Source organism: Lepus europaeus, chromosome 9, assembly GCF_033115175.1.
Source record: "Lepus europaeus isolate LE1 chromosome 9, mLepTim1.pri, whole genome shotgun sequence".
Classification (NCBI taxonomy): domain Eukaryota; kingdom Metazoa; phylum Chordata; class Mammalia; order Lagomorpha; family Leporidae; genus Lepus; species Lepus europaeus.
The window spans coordinates 55732665-55752931 of NC_084835.1; the positions used below are offsets into that span (position 1 = coordinate 55732665).

The 20267-nt window shown below is 42.4% G+C and overlaps 1 protein-coding gene across 10 annotated transcripts in view; it reads right to left on the reverse strand.

Annotated features, from left to right (window-relative positions):
* CEP192 (centrosomal protein 192) overlaps nucleotides 1-20267 on the reverse strand; it is a 146488-nt gene that overhangs the window by 13512 nt on the left and 112709 nt on the right. For all 10 annotated transcript variants that reach the window (XM_062201313.1, XM_062201319.1, XM_062201321.1 and 7 more), the window contains 10 exons: nucleotides 19899-20159; nucleotides 19533-19648; nucleotides 18053-18162; nucleotides 15481-15631; nucleotides 11599-11777; nucleotides 10917-11040; nucleotides 8302-8407; nucleotides 7319-7526; nucleotides 5020-5099; nucleotides 4042-4137 (listed from right to left, as the gene is read on the reverse strand). In XM_062201313.1, the coding sequence (XP_062057297.1) occupies nucleotides 4042-4137; nucleotides 5020-5099; nucleotides 7319-7526; nucleotides 8302-8407; nucleotides 10917-11040; nucleotides 11599-11777; nucleotides 15481-15631; nucleotides 18053-18162; nucleotides 19533-19648; nucleotides 19899-20159 (1431 nt within the window). The remainder of the gene's footprint in view (nucleotides 1-4041; nucleotides 4138-5019; nucleotides 5100-7318; nucleotides 7527-8301; nucleotides 8408-10916; nucleotides 11041-11598; nucleotides 11778-15480; nucleotides 15632-18052; nucleotides 18163-19532; nucleotides 19649-19898; nucleotides 20160-20267) is intronic.

Here is a 20267-nt window from a genome sequence, read left to right on the forward strand (position 1 = left end):
ATGATGGCTTAAGTACCTAGGTACCTGCCATCCATGAGCAAGACCTGGATGGAGTTCTAGGTTCCTGATTTTGCTCTGGCTTCGCCTCGGCTGTTGTAGGCATTTGGGGAGTAAGGCAAAGACTGAAGATATTTCTTTGCTTTCCAAATTTAATAAATAAATGAATAAAACTTGCCAGTGAAGGTAGCTAATTCTTAAGAGACAACAGGAGGAGCAGGTCTGTGATGTATAAACCCACCAATGTGGGGTCACACTGTATTGGCCTGCCACACTAGGGAGCCAAGTTTCTCTCACTTAATCATCTCAAAGCTGGGTACAAGGTGCCTAGATACCTCTCCAGTAACTTAAATCCACCAAAATTATCCACCAATCTGAAACTGTTCACACTGCCCTGCCTTACTCTTGCAAAGGAGACTACTAAGAAAGGATACAATCTTAAGCCCTCTCCTCATTCCTGTCTTCTGCCATCTGACCATCCCCGTGATCCTGTATGACAGTCTCCTCCTCTCGGGGACTCTTAAGTGTAATAAACTTTGTTTTCTGTGCCTCTCTTCTTGTGGCTACACCTGACTGACCATCACATAAAAGAAATTAAGACACCATAAAATTTGCCCATTCCAAGTACACAGTCACTGGTTTTTAGTACATTTAAATAACTGTGTTACCATCACCACAATCTCATCTTAACATATTTTCAACAACCCAAAAAGGAATTCTAAACCATTAGCAGTCACTGCCCATTTTCCCTAATCTATTTTCTTGTCTCCAAAGATTTGCCTATCCTAAACATTTCACATTAAATGCAGTCATTCAATGTGTGGTCTATTATAACTGGCTTCTTTCATTTAGCATAATGTTGTCAAGGCTCATCCATCGAGTTGGGGCATATACTGGTAACTTTATTCCTTTTCACTGGCAAATAATATTTCATTGTATGGATATATCACATTTTGTTCATCTGTTCATCAGTGAATTTGAGCTATTCGTTTTTAATTTTTTGGTTATTAAAAATAATGTTACTATTAAACTTTTGTACAGGTTTTTTGTTTGAATACCCATTTTAAGTTTTTAGGTATATACCCAGAAGTGGAATTGCGGGGTCACATAGAACTCTATGCTGAGCTTATTGAGGAACTTTCTGTAGCAGCTGTACCACTTTACATTCCCATTCCCACCAGCAATGCACGACAGTTCCAACTTGTCCATCTCCTCTCCAACACTGTTATTTTGTTAAAAAAAACAAACAAAAACAAAACAAAACAAAAAACACAGTCATCTTAGTGTATATGAATTGATGTGTCATTTCCAGTTTTGGTTGATTTTGCTAAAAGAATTCTAAGCATCTTTACTGTATTTTTTGGCCAACTGTATATCTTGTTTGGAGGAATCTATTCAAATCTTGCTCAATTTTAAAGCTGAGTCATTTTTTTTATTGTGCTATAAAAGTTCTTCACATATTATAGATACAAGTGCTTCATCTAATATTTGAAGACATTTTCTTCCCTTCTGTGAATAATGTTTTTACTTTTGTGACAATGTTTGTGGATGTACAAGTGCTTTTAAATTTTAAATTTGGTAACTGGCCTATTATTATTTTTGACAGGCAGAGTGGACAGTGAGAGAGAGAGACAGACAGACAGAAAGGTCTTCCTTTCTGTTGGTTCACCCTACAAATGGCTGTTATGGCCAGCGCACCATGCTGATCCAAAGCCAGGAGCCAGGTGCCTCTCCTGGTCTCCCATGTGGGAGCAGGGCCCAAGGACTTGGGCCATCCTCCACTGCACTCCTGGGCCATAGCAGAGACCTGGACTGGAAGAGGAGCAACCGGGACAGAATCCAGCACCCCGACCGGGACTAGAACCCAGGGTGCCGGCACCACAGGCAGAGGATTAGCCAAGTGAGCCGCGGTGCCGGCCAACTGGCCTATTTTGTATTGTGTGGCTTTTTTTTGTTTATTGGTGTCATACCTAAGAAACCTATGCTTAACCCATGGTCATGAAGGTTTACTCCTAGATTCATCTTCCAGGGAGTTTTACACTTTCTGCTCTTATACTTAATGTCCATTTTGAGTTAGTTTTTAATGTAGATAAGGGTACAACTTCACTCTCTTGCATATGAATATGCAGTCTCAGCACCATTTATTGAAAAATATTCTTTCCCCATCTAATCGTCTCAGTACCCTTACTTTAAAAACCAACTGGCCATACATATGAGTGTTTACTTTACTTTACGACTTTCAATACTATTCCATGCCTATAGAATGCTGTATGTCTTTCTCGTGTCAAAACCGCAGTTTCACTATAGCTTTATAATAGGTTTTGAAATGGGAAGTGTATGTCCTACTACTTTTTTCTTTTTCTTTTTTTTTTTTAAGATTTATTTATTTGAAAGAGCTACAGAGGGGCCAGCACTGTGGCCCAGCGGGTGGCCAGGATGCCCTGGCCTGAAGTACTAGCATCCCATATGGGCCCTGGTTTGAGACCTGGCTGCTCTACTTCTGATCCAGCTCTCTGCTATGGCCTGGGAAAGCAGTAGAAGATGGTCCAAGTCCTTGGGCCCTTGCACCCATGTTGGAGACCTGGAAGAGGCTCCAGGCTCCTGGCTTCTGGCTTCGGATCGGTGTAGCTGTAGCTCCAGCCATTGTGGCCAACTGGGGAGTAAACCATCGGATGGAAGACCTCTCTCTCTCTCTCTCTCTCTCTCTCTGCCTCTCCACTCTCTGTGTAACTCTGACTTTTGAATAAATGAAGAAATCTTTAAAAAAAAAAGAAAGAAGAGAAGAGAAAAGAGCTACAGAAAGATCTTGCATTTGCTGGTTCATTCCTCAGATGGCTGCAATGGCCAGGGCTGGGCAAGGCCAAAGCCAGGAACCAGGAGCCTCCTCCAGGTCTCCCATGTGGGTAGCAAGGGCCCAAGCACTTGGCCCATCTTCCACTACCCTTCCCAGGGAGCTGGATCAGAAGTGGAGCATCCAAGACACGAACCAGCAGTCATATTGGTGTTGGCATAGCAAGCAGTGACTTTACTGACTGTGCCACGACATCAGCCCCTAACTCTTTTTTCAAGATTATTTTGGTTATCCTGGATCCCTTGTATATCCGTATGAATCTTAGGATCAACTTGCCAATTTCAGCATAAAAACAAAACAAACAAAATGGGCAGGGTTAATCCAGCCGGGGCTGACTGGGATTCTGTTGAACCTGTGAGTCAAGTCGGGTTTAGGACTGTCTCAACACATCCAGTGTCCAACCTACAGACCCAGGATGTCTTTCCTGCAGGATTTCTTCATTCTGCAATCCCTCCTCATATGTCACACTGTTCTTGAGCAATGTGTCCTATTCTGCTTTGCTTCTCTTGTGGTTTGGATAATGGAATAAACTACACTTGCAAAACTATCTGAGACCCTGAAAGCATGTTTACACAATCAGTTCTAAGTTAAAGGTATACTCTAAAGCTTATTAGAAGCCTGAAAGTCTGAAAAATGGGCCAATATCATGTAAGTGTTACAGTTTAGATGAGTTTCAGCAAATTAGATTGAAGAAGTAGACTACTGAGGCCCTGAGGACAATGAATATCACTAGGAGATAAATAAAGGGAATGTCAGGCCTAAAAACGAATCCAGACCGAAGAGGGTCACAGTAGCTGGAGGGATCTGTCATCCATGAAGATAATATAATCGACTAAGCCACAAACACTGAGTTGCTTTTGAGCAGTGGTAAGTTTTTCTAGCTCCAGCTGGTAGACAAAACTGTCATCTGGATCAATGAACTATGCTGTAAGCACTGGCACCTGTAACCTTTATCACTAAGCATGGTGTTTTCTTTAACTGAAAATTCATTCATAACAAAACTTTCTGTTGAGCACAACGTAAGCATGCTGCCTCACACCTAGGCAGGCTACCTGTCTCATGAGCAGACTGGCTCTGTGTGTAGCACAGAGCTAGGTGAGAGACACTAAACTGGCTGGAGTCAAACGAAGCACTACCAGACAACAAACAGCATGTTTTTTGTAGCTGGCTGTGGAAAAAATGTTGGAACTCACCTTTTGGAGTCCACAACTTTCCAGGGTACCAGTAATAGGAGAACATCTGAATGCTGTATAGGTAGCTCTAAAAACATCGCCACTTTCATCAACTCCCTGCAAAGCAACGATCCAAACAATCAACTTAAAATAAGTAACACAACAAATTCCACAGGGACATCATCAGCTTTATGGTTATCAGACACACCAAAACCAGGTAGCAGCACACAGGGAGAGCTTAAAGCACCTCAGGAGTAGGGGTGCCCCTTGCCTGAGCTCTGCGGCCCATCACGTTGTCTCCACCACTGCAGAGTCAAGCTTGCTCATCTTTCTGACTTTCCTGGCCACAGTGAGCTTCGACCTGCTACTCATAATGTCAAATGGCTGTCATTTCCTCAATGACCCTGAGGACACTGTTGAATGTGTGGCTTCATTTCACATAACCTGTAGCACCATTTTTTTTATTTGTTTGCAGTAGGTCCAGCGACCATCTTTAGCATGTACTTTATTAGTATTCTGGCTGAACACTGTTACCCTTACACTGAATACACAGCAGAGAGACTGGAGTGCTCGAAGTAACACAAATGACAAGCACGCTCACTTCTTCAGATGGTGCCACCAGCAAGGTCTCCTGCTGTGGACAGAAAGCAGCACTCAGAGGGCCTCAACCCCACCTCCTGCCCCAGCTCCCACCGGCTGAAAGCATAGCAGCGCTCTGAAAACAGAAATGTGGGCATGTACACACACAATGCTCTGTAATAAAATAAAGTTATTTCACATGAAAATCAGGTCTAGAGGACAGAATTAAATGGAAGCACAGATTTTAAATATATTGTCTAATCTACCTTCTATTACCCCCATCTACACAGAAAATCCAAGTAAATGAACTGGTAGAACAAGTAACCAGCAAAACCAGGCCACACCCACACTCAATTTTTTAAATATCTTGCATAATGTTTAAACACTAAAACAGACATATGGGAGGTAATCATTACTGACCTTGACGTAAGGTGGAGCAAAGGATGATAGGTGCCACTTCACGGCTGTGGGACCATGGTTTTCCAGTTCCAGGCAGCTCTCTAAAAGGAAAACTGCATCACAATTTGCCCAAGAGAGGGCCACTCACCTGACCTCTGTGACAGACCCACCTCTGTAGCACAGGGAGAGGCCCTTACGGGAGCTCTCTAAGGAAATATAGTGCTTTCTAAAACAATCAGGGGGTCGGTGCTATGGCGCAGGCTAAAGCCCCAGCCTTCAGTGCTAGCATCCCATATGGGCTCCGGTTCAAGTCCTGGCTGCTCTTCTTCCGATCCAGCTCTCTGCTGTGGCCTGGGACAGAAGATGGCCCAACTCCTTGGGCCCCTGCACCTGCATGGGAGACCCAGAAGAAGCTCCTGGCTGCTGGCTTCGGATCAGCTCAGCTCTGGCTATTTCAGTATTTGGGGAGTGAACCAGCAGAATGGAAGACCTCTCTTTCTGGCTCTACCTCTCTCTGTAACTCTTTCAAATAAATAAAATTCTTTAAAAAAATAAAAATAAAAATAAAACAATCAGGTGGGGCAAGAAAGGTATTTCTTTTTTTTCTTTCTTTTTTTTTTTTTTTTTTTGACAGGCAGAGTGGACAGTGAGAGAGAGAGAGACAGAGAGAAAGGTCTTCCTTTGCCGTTGGTTCACCCTCCAATGGCCGCCACGGTAGGCACGCTGCGGCCTGCATACCGTGCTGATACGAAGGCAGGAGCCAGGTGCCTCCCTGGTCTCCCACGGGGTGAGAGCCCAAGTACTTGGGCCATCCTCCACTGCACTCCCGGGCCACAGCACAGAGCTGGCCTGGAAAAGGGGCAACCGGGACAGAATCTGGCGCCCGACCGGGACTAGAACCTGGTGTGCAGGCGCCTCTAGGCGGAGGATTAGCCTGTTGAGCCATGGCGCCGGCCAGGAAGGTATTTCTTAAACTGTGAAGGTACAGTATTGTGTGTGCAGAAATGAGAAACTGATGGCTGGGAGCCCAGGAGTGAGGAGGGCCCAGGTTCCAAGCAGAGGGCTTTGTCTTATGATGGAAACAGTCACCATTTCTAATAGCTTCTCTACTTTCCCTGTACAAGACAAAGTCAAGAGTAGGTGAGGGGAGAAGAGGAGCTCCAGCAAGCAACAAGGGGACACCACTGGGGAGGGTGTGGACACAGTGAGGAGGTCTACAGAAAGCCTCATGGTGAGATTTATGACTATGAACCCATGAGCAAGGCAGTCCAGCAAAGTCCTGCTGCTAGGATGGCGACATGCAGTGCCTAGACAGTGGGTTTAACCAGGCTGGACTTGCCAGGCAGGAATGTGGAGAGTGTATGAGGCAGTGATCACAAATGAGGGAGCACAGGACTCAAGGGGGTTCTGAGAGAAGACAGCCACCAGTAGGTGGTGGAAACAGCAAAGGCGGTAGGGCTGGGAGACTGAAGATCACAATGAGGTCAGAGGGCTGCTCCGATCACCAGACCAAGAGAGCTGGAGAAGAAGGTGTTGGTCAGGAAGCACTGGGCTAGAAATTGATAGCACGACATGGTGCCTACTGGGGGTGACCTGCAAGGAGCTAGAGGGCCAAATTCCTTCTAAGAAGTCCCATCTGCACTACTACACACTTATCCTGAGCCAGCAAAAAGACAGAGAGAGATGGAGAAAGAGATAGAATGTGAGAGACAGATGCAGGGAAGGAGGGAAGAAGAGAGAGACAGAGAAAGAGACAGACAGGGAGGGAGGAAAATATAAGGAGGGACAGCGAAGGATGGAGACAGAGGCAAAAAATTACCGCAGGACTGTTGAGGAACACGTATGAGCAAAGCAGAGGGCCTGCGCATGACAGACCCTTTACAATTGTCCCTGAATACATGAATCACTGTCTTATCCTCAAAGCCTCTGTGGACAGAGTTCATTTCAATGGCCTTGTGACAGGGAGAAATGAGCCTCAAAGTCACATTAGCCTATGATGGAGCCAGGCTCCAGCCACACCCTCTCGTCTTCATTTACAACTTAATAATAACTCCAGTCAGTGATCTGGATGTCTCAGATCATTATATAAATCTAAGATTCCTGGAAAATATAGAATTATTAAATGCTTCAGTCTAAAATTTTAAGATTGTTAAATGTCCAAATCCAGCCTGTCATCAAGGCTAGCTGGTTTTTTTTTTTTTTTCCCCACAATCAAGGGGAAAATGTGTACTGATCATTAATTAATGGTTAACTAATAACAAAGCATTAGATTCAATGTAACAGTAGACATTTCAGCTGCATAATTTTTGTGATACAATACCTGAAGTTTTACCAGGTTCTGTTATAGGAAAAGCAATAGTCTTATTTCTTATTTCAACTTTGGTGGAAGGTGGTTTTGTCACTGGTTTTACCAAATGACTGACTGAAGGCTCTGAGGCAGAGGTAAGAATTCCAAATGTGCTAGAGGTGAGATGGGGCAGAAGTTCTTCCTGAGCCAGATCTTCTCGAATTTGAACTTTCACAATTTTCTGAAATGAGTCAAAGAGATAAGACACAAATATTACTACCATTTTAAAAGAAATAATCTGTTTTTATTTTTAAAAAGATTTATTTATTTATTTGAAAGTCAGAGTTACAGTGAGAGAGGGAGAGACAGAGACAAAGAGGACAGAGACCCCAAATGGCCACAATGACAAGGGCTGGACCAGGCCAAAGCTAGGAGACAAGAGCTTCATCCAGGTCTCCCACGTGGGTGAAGGGGGCCAAGCACTTGGGCCATCCTCTGCTGCTTTCCCAGGCACATCAGCAAGGAGCTACATCAGAAGTAGAGCAGCCAGGACTTGAACCGGTGTCCATATGGGATGCCGGCGCTACAGGTGGTGGCTTACCCAGCTGTGCTACAGTGCTGGTCCCCAGTTCCAGTTTTTAAATCATGATAGACAAAACAAATTCCAGACAAATGAAATACTAATGAATGTAGTGCTTTGTTCAGATCTCAAACCAAAGTAAATCTGTGACTCTGTATCCTCTCCTCTCCCCTAACTACTTTTCTTCTTTATGTGAAATTTTGCCTATAAGCAATGGCTTCTAAGCCCTGCTCTCCACTTGCCCATTCCCCGCCCACCCCCACATTCCTCAAGAGAGGATATTCACAGCAAAATTCTATACTAAGTGCTCTAACTAAATAATCTCAACTGGGCTGAAAACACAAACACTTTCACTTGATTTCTATAATATTAATAGTGATAAGAATCATGCAACAAAATAAAAGAAATGTTGCTTAAAACAACACTTAAGATATACCTTCTGTCCATCGTCACAGTGTATATAAATCAAACCACTCCATGGGAACATCGACTGTTTTGTGGATAAGGACGAATTAGGACTCACAAGAATTTGTAGCTTACTCCTTAAAAAAAAAAAAAAAATTAACAATAAGACCCAAGGACAATCTATACTTTAATAGCAGTAATCACAAGAGCTATAAACATTGTTCTGTAACAATATAGCCAGTAACTATTTCCTTACTGCTCAGAATCAGTAGAGAACAGAGGCTGCCTCCCACACAGCTCTACACACAGTTTACCTAGCCTCAAAGTCCCCTCTCAGTGGCCAAAGAGTTGAATGGCGCAAACCCTGGAAGCGAAGAGCAAAACCCATTCGAACACAAACTGTCGTAGAAATATCATTCTGAAAGCAGAAATAAGTATTTCTGGAGCAAATATTAATACTATAAAAGCTCCAAGGAACTTGATAATTAAGAATGATACAGTCATAATACAAAGAGAGTGTAACAGATAAGGAGGAAACTGAAAGAAATGCTGGAGGGGGGCTCAAAAAAGAAATGAAGGAAAAAATTTTTTTATTAGCCAGTAGTTCAAATGTTCTGTGCTGAATGTTCTCTTCAAGAGCCATGGAGTGCCAATGAAAGTTTAAATGTGAGCCAGCACCACAGCTCAGTTGGCTAATCCTCCGCCTGTGGCACCGGCACACCATCACAGTTGCTCTTCTTCCAGTCCAGCGCTCTGCTGTGGCCCGGGAGTGCAGTGGAGGATGGCCCAAGTGCTTGGGCCCTGCGCCCACATGGGAGACCAGGAGGAAGCACCTGGCTCCTGGCTTCAGATCGGCACAGTGCGCCAGGCCGTGGCGGCCATTAGGGCAGTGAACAAATGGAAGGAAGACCTTTCTCTCTGTCTCTCTCTCTCTGTCTAATTCTGCCTGTCAAAAAAAAAAAAAAAAGTTTAAATGTGGACAGTGTGATTAGATATGTGACTTAAAAGAAATCACCAGTCATACATGCCAAAAATGGCAAGGCAAAATTATTTTTCACTGCTAATAGCTATGGAAGAAAAAAAAAAGCATTATGGAAAAAGTTATTTAAGAAAAACCTGGTCCATTATACCCCATCCTTTCAAACTTAGCTGAAAGTGCTGTGCACTTGGTACCTGGTCAACTGACTACTCTGGTCCCAGCAATACTTACCTGGAGTGGACCTGACCACACATATGTTGATTGATAGGTTCATTAAAGTACACACTCCTAAATGCACACTCAGCATATTGCACAAGTAAAGAAACTTCACGTTCTTTTGCAAAGCAGCTAATCCCAAATCTGAAGCAACTTCCAGAAGTGAGAGGTCTACACTGACTCAGATGAAGCCCCTGGGAAGCTGAGGAGCTGTGGATTTCTCTATTAGTAACTAGGTTATGTATCAAAGGCAGCTGTATCTCCAAAGGCTCCCTCTGTTAGAATACTTATTTTTCTTTTAAGTATTTATTTATTTATTTATTGGAAAGTCAGAGTTACAGAAAAGGAGGGTAAGACATAGAGATCTGCCATCTATTGGTTCACTCTCCAAACGGCAACAATGGTTAGGGCTTAGGCAGGCAGAAGCTAGGACCTTCATCTGGGTCTCCCCACATGGATGCAGGGGCCCAAGCACTTGTGCCATCCTCTCTGCTGCTTTCCCAGACCATTCACAGGAAGCTGGAATGGACATAGAGCAGCTGGGAATTGAACCAGCACCCATACAGGATTCTGACATTGTAGGCAGCAGCTTTACCTGCTACACCTAGTGCTGGCCCTAGTATCAGAATATTCTATGTAGAAAATGGGAAGCTAGGTTATGGCTCAAACATCAAATCGGAAAATTCTGTCTGAAAAGTATCCTTTACACAAAATCAGCAGAATACAATCCAAACCAAGGAAACACACTGCATAACCACTGGGGCTTTAGAGCCACTATGACCCCTTTATCACATACTCTGGCTGTATTCCTTGCTTATAATTGTGTGGGCAGAATGGCACGTCAGCAGATGTTTTGAGGTCTTCCCCTCTGAAGACTCTGTGTTCCCTCACTGTCCTGGGCCACACCCTAACTGGATGTGTGTATGAACTCTTCTCCACTAATGAGTGTGTCCTGAACTCACTGTTGTCTCATAGAACCAAGCACAAGCTTTGTACAGTCAGCACAGTGCAAAACTTTAGTGAGTAAATTAAAATGATGTATTATTTAATCCTTAAAAAATCACCACAACATAGGGCTAGCACTGTGGTACAGTAGGTCAAGCCACCCACCACCTGCAATGCCAGTATGCTATATCGGAGTGCTGCTTTGAATCCCAGCTGCTCTGTTTTCAATTCAGCCCTCTGCTAATACTCCTGGAAAGGTAGTGGAAGATGGCACAAGTGTTTGGGTCCATGACACTCATGTGAGAGACCCAGATAGACTTCCAAACTTCCAGCTTTGGCCCAGCCCAACCCTGGCTGTGGAGGCAATATTGGGGAGTGAACCAGTAAATGGAAGACTGATCTCTCTCTCTCTCCCTGTCACTCTACCTTTAAATAAATTTTTTTTTTTAAAAAGTCACAACAATATCTGAATAACACCCAATAATCAACACAGAAATCACACTTACTCTGGTGCTATAAATCCATGCTGTGGTGTGACTGTCAGGCAATGGGCTGGCCAGTATAGCTCAAATTTCAGTAACCTAACAGAACTATTTATGATCTGAAAACGTCCAGGTGTTGCTACGTCACCTATTAAATCAGAAAAACAGAGTATTACATTTAGCAATAGTGGAAAAAAAAGTTACTAAATCATAAAAAACAACTCTTTCTAAATAAAGATACTGGTATATAACCTTATCTGCTCCCTACACTGCTCAGTTCCAAGCACTTCAAATCCCGAATAGGACAACCCTACCCCTTTACACCTGGAAACTACAAAGACACTGGCAATAGTGAACAGTTGGAGAAAAATGGGCACCTGAACGTCGTTATTGCCTGGTCTTAACTCTGACATGTATGACTGTGCCAGATTTACTGCCATTGTGAGCCAATGATATCAGTGTTATGGATAACAAGAGGTCACGTGCCCAGTGAGCAATTGGGTAGGCGTATAGCACAGCTGTGGAATGTGGCTTCAGGATCATGACACAGCCCGAGACAAGTCTGAGTCCAGTCTCAGAGGTGTGGAAACTACCAGCCAAAAGTCATCTAGTCTATTTGCATATTTTAGCAGAGCCACAGGGCAGAGAGCACACAGACCCCAACTCCAGGATATACTTGTGACAAGTCCGCGGCTGATACACTCACAAGAAGGAGGAGCTACCAAGACCAGGTGTTCAGGTTGAACAGTCCATGTCTCTTCAGAAGCTGATGCATCTTGAGGCAGGGGAACAGCTTGTGCGAGAAATGGAGAACCCTGAGGGCCTTTCACAGGCAAGACGTCCAAAGACACATTGCCACCGTGTTTTCCACAAGCTCCTGATTCACTAATAAAATGATTTGAAATTCAACAAATCAGAGAGGGAAGTTAAAAATATGAAGCACCAGATTGTGTCATATATTTTTGGATAATTATTCATAAATATAAAAATAAAAAGACGAAACTAGAAGTACATTACAATCCGTGTATTTTTCAGTGAATAAAACCCCTCATGTTGTGTATGAGTATACTCAACAGTAGTGAACAAAAAAAACACAACACAATATAGGTCAAATATTACAAGAATTTTAATTACAACGTTCACTGATTTAAGTTGTTCTTTTGCCTTGATTTCTGCATGCCATCTAAAGTCTCTCGAAAGATTTAAAATGAAACAAGATGATATTAGGAATTTAAGAAAAATGAAACATTTGATGTAGTTGTATCTGCACAATGATAACTGGTTTCACGATGCTGGCACCAGAGTGTCTTCTGGGCAAAATACTACAGCAAGAAATTTGGGAAGAGTTTTATTGTCTAAACAAAGTGTTTTCTCATAAATCTTAATTATAAAAATAATAATTCAACTGAATTCTACATTTTTTTTTTTAAATTTGAGAGGAAGAGGCAGACAGAGAGACAGAAAATTAGAAAGAAAATAGAAAGAAAGCTGCAATCCACTGGTTCCCTTCCCAAATGTCCATCAAGACTGTCCATGACAGTGGAGGATGGCCCAAATACTTGGGCCCTTTCACCCACAGGGGAGACCTGGAAGAAGCTCCTGGCTTCAGATTGGCTGAGCTCCGGCCGTTGTGGCCATTTAGGGAGTGAACCAGCAGATGGGAGACCCTTCTCTTTGTCTCTCCCTCTCTTAGTCTATAACTCTGTCTCTTAAACAAATCAACAAACCTTTAAAAAAATAAAAATAAAATAAAAAGACTGTGCCTGAGCCAGGTTGATGTCAGGAGCTAAGAACTCACTCCAAGTCTTCCTCCCAGGGTTCATATTATAGAACAAGCTGAAGAGGTATCACCAAAGACAAGAATCAGACCCAGGCACTCCAAAATGTGACATAGACATCTTAACTGCTGGGCTAAATGCCTGTTCTTTTTTTTTTTTTTTTTTTTTAAACAGGCAGAGTGGATAGTGAGAGAGAGAGACAGAGAGAAAGGTCTTCCTTTTTGCCGTTGGTTCACCCTCCAATGGCCGCTGCGGCCAGCGCATCATGCTGATCCAAAGGCAGGAGCCAGGTGCTTCTCCTGGTCTCCCATGTGGGTGCAGGGCCCAAGGACTTGGGCCATCCTCTACTGCCTTCCCGGGCCATAGCAGAGAGCCAGCCAGACAGTAATTTCTGTCTGGACTTGAAATAAACAATTATATAGCCCCACTGAATGTAGGAGAATTTGGTTACCACATAGTTAAATTTCCATTTTCTCATGTGCTTTGGTGATGAGGAAGTTCAGTTAAAGAGCTGGCATTTAGGCCAGTGCCGTGGCTTAACAGGCTAATCCTCCGCCTTGCGGCGCCGGCACACCGGGTTCTAGTCCCAGTTGGGGTGCCGGATTCTATCCCGGTTGCCCCTCTTCCAGGCCAGCTCTTTGCTATGGCCCGGGAAGGCAGTGGAGGATGGCCCAAGTGCTTGGGCCCTGCACCCGCATGGGAGACCAGGAGAGGAACCTGGCTCCTGGCTTCGGATCAGCGAGATGCGCCGGCCGCAGCGGCCATTGGAGGGTGAACCAATGGCAAAAAGGAAGACCTTTCTCTCTGTCTCTCTCTCTCACTATCCACTCTGCCTGTCAAAAAAAAAAGAAAAGAAAAGAAATTACTGTCTAGCACTCATGCCTTCTCAACCTCAAGTCAGACCTCTAAGACTACCCCAAAGAAGAGGACCAGAAGTCAGAAATAAATGTTTTTTATAAAGGTTGGTTCTTGGCTTTTCTTGCTAAGAACCAATTCCTCACAACTTAGGTGATTTCAAGATTACACACACACACACACACACTCACTCACTCTAATTACTTCTTTGAATCTGTTTGAAGATCAACATTAAAAGTGTAGGAGGGGCTGGTGCTGTGGCACAGCAGGTAAAGCCACTGCTTGCAATGTTGGCATCCCATATGGGCACTGGTGCCAGTCCCAGTTACCCCACTTTTGATCCGGCTCCCTGCTGATGGGCTGGGAAGGCAGTGGAAGATAGCCCAAGTCCTTGGGCCTCCACACCCACATGGGAGACCCAGAGGAGGCACCTGGCTCCTGTATTTGGTCTGGCCCAGCTCTGGTTGTTGAGCCATTTGGGGAGTGAGCCAGCGGATTGAAAAACTCTCTCTCTGACTCTGCCTCTCTGTGACTCTTCCTTTCAAATGAATAAATAAATCTTAATAATAAAAAAAAAAAAGTGCAGGAAAAAGAAATGTTGGCATGAGCCGGAGCACCAGGCTCAGGGAGACAGCCTGTGTGGTGAGAGATTACTTAAAAGAGGGGCAGGGGATTGAGTAAAACTGCAAACATATTAAAGATAATGGGGCCAAGATTCCCACTACTGGAGCAGAAGCACCCAATTCTATGGTGTTAGATTAGAACTGTAAAGAGGTATCAGTGCAAACTCATGGTTATAAACAGAAATACATATAGAAGCATGTGGATTTATATATTAATTTACAGATTTCCTAGCTGAGATGGCCTTAGAAACAATGCTTGAGACGGTTCCAACTATAACACAAGAATTAATGTGGCAATCCCAGATTGCTCCTGGTTTCACCTGAAATTACTAGCAAAGCTCGATTCTCAATAGTATCTTTAATTCTGTGGTTCTGACTTGATAACCCAATCTTCTGTGTTACCTTTCTTATGAAAGATAAGAGTGAGGAACTGTTCGATAATGAAAGAGAGTAAGGGACAAGCTAACTAAATATCATGTAATCACAGATTAGATTCTGGACCAGGGAGGAAGTTTTTTGCTTTATGGTTTAACTATAAGGACATTATTCAAACAACTAGCAAAATATGCATGGAATTTGTGGGATAACTAGCATTACTGAATGAATATTAAGTGTTCTAATTTTAACTGGTTTACCACGCACACATTGTGGCATGATTTTAGGAAATTTAGGGCTAATCAGTCATCATGCCTGCAACTTACTTAGATGATTCAGAAAAAAATGTACATAGAAATAAATGGTAAGATAAATGCAGTGGGGCCGGCCTTATGGCTACTGCTTATGATGTTGACATCCCAGAATACTGCAGTGTTGTTCAGGTTCCGGGTGCTCCGTTTCCCATCCAGCTTCCTGCTAATGCCCCTGGGAAGGCAGCAGAAGATGGGCCAAGTACTTGGGCACTTGACACCCACGTGGGAGACCTGGATGGATTCCTGGCTCTAACTTCAGCCTGGCCTAGTCCTGGCTATGGCCAGCCTTTAGGGGGAGTAAACCAGTAGATGGAAGATCAATCCCTCTCTCTTTTCTCTCTCTTCTTCTCTCTCCCTGCTTTCCCCATCACTCTGCCTTTGAAATAAATAAATAAATAAATCCTAAAAAATAAATAATAAATGTGTTCAAATGTTAACAACTGAGAAATTTGGGTACAGGGTTTACCGGAATTCTCTGTATTACTTTAAAACTCTCTTGAAAGTTTGAAATGATTTCAACTTAAACTAAAAAATAAGAATAAAAACACTGAGAAAAATTAATAATAAAGTACACAGAAAAAAGATCAGCACTACTATTTATCAATAATCCTAAAATCTGGTCAAAGACTTTTGTTTGTACTACCTTTGAGATTCCATGCTAGCTTTGGAAGAAGGTTGAAGAAATTCTTTGCTAGAAACGGACTCTCTGAATTCACCAATTACTGAAAGTATAATTTTACGCATGTTTCCATAAAAGAGTTGAATGTCATTAGGCCTTTGGGGAAGATCATATACTGAAAAAGAAAACAATGTTTTAAAACACATGAATCTTCAACATAAGACCACCACAAGATAACAGATAAATTTATACATTTTATTGCTGCAGAATATTATTTTACTAGGCTAGGGTAAGTGACATTTTGATTATTAATATCATTGACTGGCTGAGGGTCTATGATTTTGCAATACCCTACCACTTACTAGCTTTGTTACTTAACCTCTCTAGATGTTAACGTGGAGTAACAATTTATCTTAGGGATTTCTGAGAGCTGTAAAGTAAGAAGTTTTTTAAAGATATAAACAAATAGAAGCCCTCCCACTGTCCAGGCACTGTTTTAATTCTTTATAAATGGGTATTAACTAACTTTTAGAATTCCTCTTTGAAACAGGTATATATACTTAAAAGAGGAGAAATCTGCAGCAAAAGGTTAAGGGCACACAATTTCACTGTGGCAGTCTCATAGATTTGCAATTTAAAGAAATCTAGAAACTAGGTACAGATAATTAACTAAATAATTATAGATAATAAAATATTGCTCAAGAAGAACCTAGAGTAGGCATCTAAATCTGTATATACAAGAAATCTCATAGAATATACAAGTATTTGCATTCTAAACATAAATTAGATAATCTTTAAGAATTGTATTTTATAGGCCGGCGCCACGGCTCAATAGGCTAATCCTCCACCTTGCAGCGCCGGCACACTAGGTTCTAGTCCCGGTCGGGGCGCTGGATTCTGTCCTGATTGCCCCTCTTCCAGGCCAGCTCTCTGCTGTGGCCCGGGAGTGCAGTGGAGAATGGCCCAAGTCCTTGGGCCCTGCACCCCATGGGAGACCTGGCTCCTGGCTTCGGATCAGCGCAGTGCACCGGAAGCAGCGCGCCGGCCGCAGCGGCCATTGGACGGTGAACCAACAACAAAGTAAGACCTTTCTCTCTGTCTCTCTCTCTCACTGTCCACTCTGCCTGTCAAAAGTAAAAAAAATAAAAAGAAAAGAAAAAGAAAAAAAAATTGTACTTTAGGAGCTGGTGCTGTGGCGCAGTAGGTAAAGTAGCCACCTGCAGTGCCGGCATCCCATGTGGGCACCGGTTCAAGTCCTGGCTGCTCCATTCTGATCCTGCTCTCTGCTATGACCTGGGAAAGCAATTGAAGATGGCCTATGTCCTTGGGCACCTGAACCCGAATAGGAGACCCAGAAGAAGCTCCTGGCTATCAGCTCTGGATCATCTCAGTTCCGGCTGTTGCGGCCATCTGGGGAGTGAACAGTGGATGGAAGCTCTCTCTCTCTTTCTCTCTGCCTCTCTGTAACTCTACTTTTCAAACAAAAAAAACCTTAAAAAAAATTATATTTTAATGGAAATTCTAAAAGAATCCCATAAATATAAGTTCACATTTATATTAATCACAAGGCATCTAACTGCAAACTTTAAGTGAACTATGAAGATATCTGCCACAAATGTCATTCAAAATAATCATCAAAAAAATTCAACTACAATATTCTTTTTTTTTTTTTTGGACAGGCAGAGTGGATAGTGAGAGAGAGAGAGAGACAGAGAGAAAGGTCTTCCTTTTGCCATTGGTTCACCCTCCAATGGCCACCACGGCCGGCGCACCGCGCTGATCCGAAGGCAGGAGCCAGGTGCTTCTCCTGGTCCCCCATGAGGTGCAGGGCTCAAGTACTTGGGCCATCCTCCACTGCACTTCCGAGCCACAGCAGAGAGCTGGCCTGGAAGAGGGGCAACCGGGACAGAATCCAGCGCCCCGACCGGGACTAGAACCTGGTGTGCCGGTGCCACTAGGCGGAGGATTAGCCTGTTCAGCCACAGTGCCGGCCTTCAACTACAATATTCTTCTATATGATCCATAGCACTAATCAACACAAAATAAGTGCAGCTATTTTTTTTTTCATTCCTGAGGACAATGAATGTCCCACCTCAGGGGACACCGTACTCCTTAAGAAGAAATTCTGGGCCGGCGCCGCAGCTCAATAGGCTAATCCTCCACCATGCGGCGCTGGCACACTGGGTTCTAGTCCCGGTCGGGGCGCCGGATTCTATCCCTGTTGCCCCTCTTCCAGGCCAGCTCTCTGCTATGGCCCGGGAGTGCAGTGGAGGATGGCCCAAGTCCTTGGGCCCTGCACATGCATGGGAGACCAGGAGAAGAACCTGGCTCCTGCCTTCGGATCAGCGCGGTGCGCCGGCTGTGGCAGCCATTGGAGGGAGAACCAATGGCAAAGGAAGACCTTTCTCTCTGTCTCTCTCTCTCACTGTCCACTCTGCCTGTGGAAAAAAAAAAAAAAAAGAAGGAATCCTGTGTCCCAAAGACCAGCCTGAGTCCCGATTCAACCCCACTTCCAGGGGTGACCCCAGTAGGTTCCTGGAGCTAGATGCTGGATTTGTTAACACAACCCATATTAGAATACCTTCAAAATTCTTACCTTCAGTTACTAGCAGCTCATCCTGAAATGCTTCAGCAAAATTAATACTTTGTAGCACACTATGTTCTGGAAGTATCTGTTTTATAATCCCTGGTTTATGCAACAGGGCTCTGCCAGGAGAGAGATTTATTCAAAAGTGATTTTATATATAAAAATGACTTTAATTAGATTTTCATGAATGCACTTAGCAAATCAAGTAGTATACAAATCTCAAGCCCTAAGCCCTGACATAAGTCCTTTTTAAAAGAAACCTGTTTTGGAAGTTCCCTTACTAGTTACACATGGTAGTGAAATCAAGAATTTCAGTTCAAAAACTTCCCTAAAACAAGAGTAAGTTAGATTCTTTTCAGGTCTTACATGTTCATTACTTCTGATAACTTGGTCATAGTTACAAATGTCTCTGAAAAAAAAGGAACATGCTAATAAAACAATGGTGACATCAAAAGGAAACTAAATGACCATATAACTATCTACCAGGGTCTCTTCTAGAGGATCTCGGAGATGTGGAAACTGAAATGTAGATTTCTCTATAATACTCAGATGTTCACAATAGAAAATCTCATTATTTTAAGTATATGGCAAAAAAAGACTTCTAAAAAATATACTGACTTTTATATCCCAGTTGAAAGAAAAACTTGGTATTCTGATTTCTCCAAATGTCAGTTTCTTCTTCTAAAACATGTAACTATGATGAGTTCTTCATGTTCGGCCAGTCATCATCAAATTCTCCCTTTTTAAACATTTCAATGATCTTCAAAAATTAAAATTAAACCACTGCCCAACTTCTGTGTCAGACTAAAACCTAGCAGAGCAGGAAGGACTGCAAAAGGACAGACCTGCGCCCTATGGAGTGAACACTCGCCTGCTAACAGAAAAACCTCAGCAGCTGCACTTTTATTAGTTTCTTGGGTCTAGGAGCTGAAGTTTATGATAGAAGAATCCAGAATTCAACACACACAACACCCAAACCTAAATCAATATCCTATATTTGGCAACAGTTCAGAACATTATTATACTATAACATGTAAATTAAATATAACAAATTGTATAGAAGTACATGCTTTAAGTAGTTACAAGTTAAATTTCCTACACATCTCTAAAATATGACTTGAGCTTTTCAAACAATTCACAGCATTCCCATAAATATTTCAAATGAGTCAGGTTTATACAATATAATCTTACAGTAGTTTTTGAGTTTTTCTGAGACTGAGCTACATATGGTCCTAGTATGCAGGACAATTCTTCAATTAAGTCAAGGAAAAGATACTGGATACATTCATCTAGAAAAGGCCTACTGTGAGGAAACAGGTGTGTTTCCTACACATTAGGGTAGTTTATCAGCACACATTTTACAACTTTTCATCTACCAGGTCACTAACAAATTGGGAAGCATGTTCTAGAGATTCCAGATCTCAAACTATTTAAGACTCTATTAGTTCTACTGAATAGTTCCCAATATTATTTGAGGTAAGTAATCTACCTTCGATACTGCTGTCTGGAAATTTCATCTCCACCAAAGAAGTATATAGTTGATAGTTCTGTTGCAGTTTTATGATCGCTCTTTCTGTCTGATGGATTATATATTAAAGTAACATCCTAATGCCAAGAAAAAACAAAGGAGTTAACTCTGAGTGATTTCATTCTGAATAAATGGTCTTCGATTCTAAAATTTAATATAGACACAAACACATATGCACGGCATTTCCAAAAAGCCCAGGTAAGCACTTATACTCCACATTACCTTCAAATACAATTTTAGCTTTAGGGCATAAGATATATAATTATTACACTAAAAATTATTAAACTAAAAATGAGTTCCTTTTTATAGTAGAGATTTTATACCTACCTCTTGGGTTCTTTCCTTGAGTACAAATTTATCTGGAATAATCCTCAATACTTTAGGATCCAGAACAACTTTTTTCTGAGAATCCTTGAAACCTACTGCTTTGACAAAAGCTGCTCGAGATCCAGTGTTACGGACAGAAAAAACAACTTTACTTTCTTTTCCAGGTATTAAGCCATTCACTGTTACCATGTAACTGTCAGATAATTTTTTAACACCTTCCAAAATAAGATTACTTGTTCCTCCATATCCAGACAAAGGTATCTAAAAGAACAGACACATCCAAAATCATTTTTACATAAGAAGAAAGCAGAAGATATTAATTGCATAAGAAGAAAATATAGAAAGATTTAATAGAATTAAAATTTTACT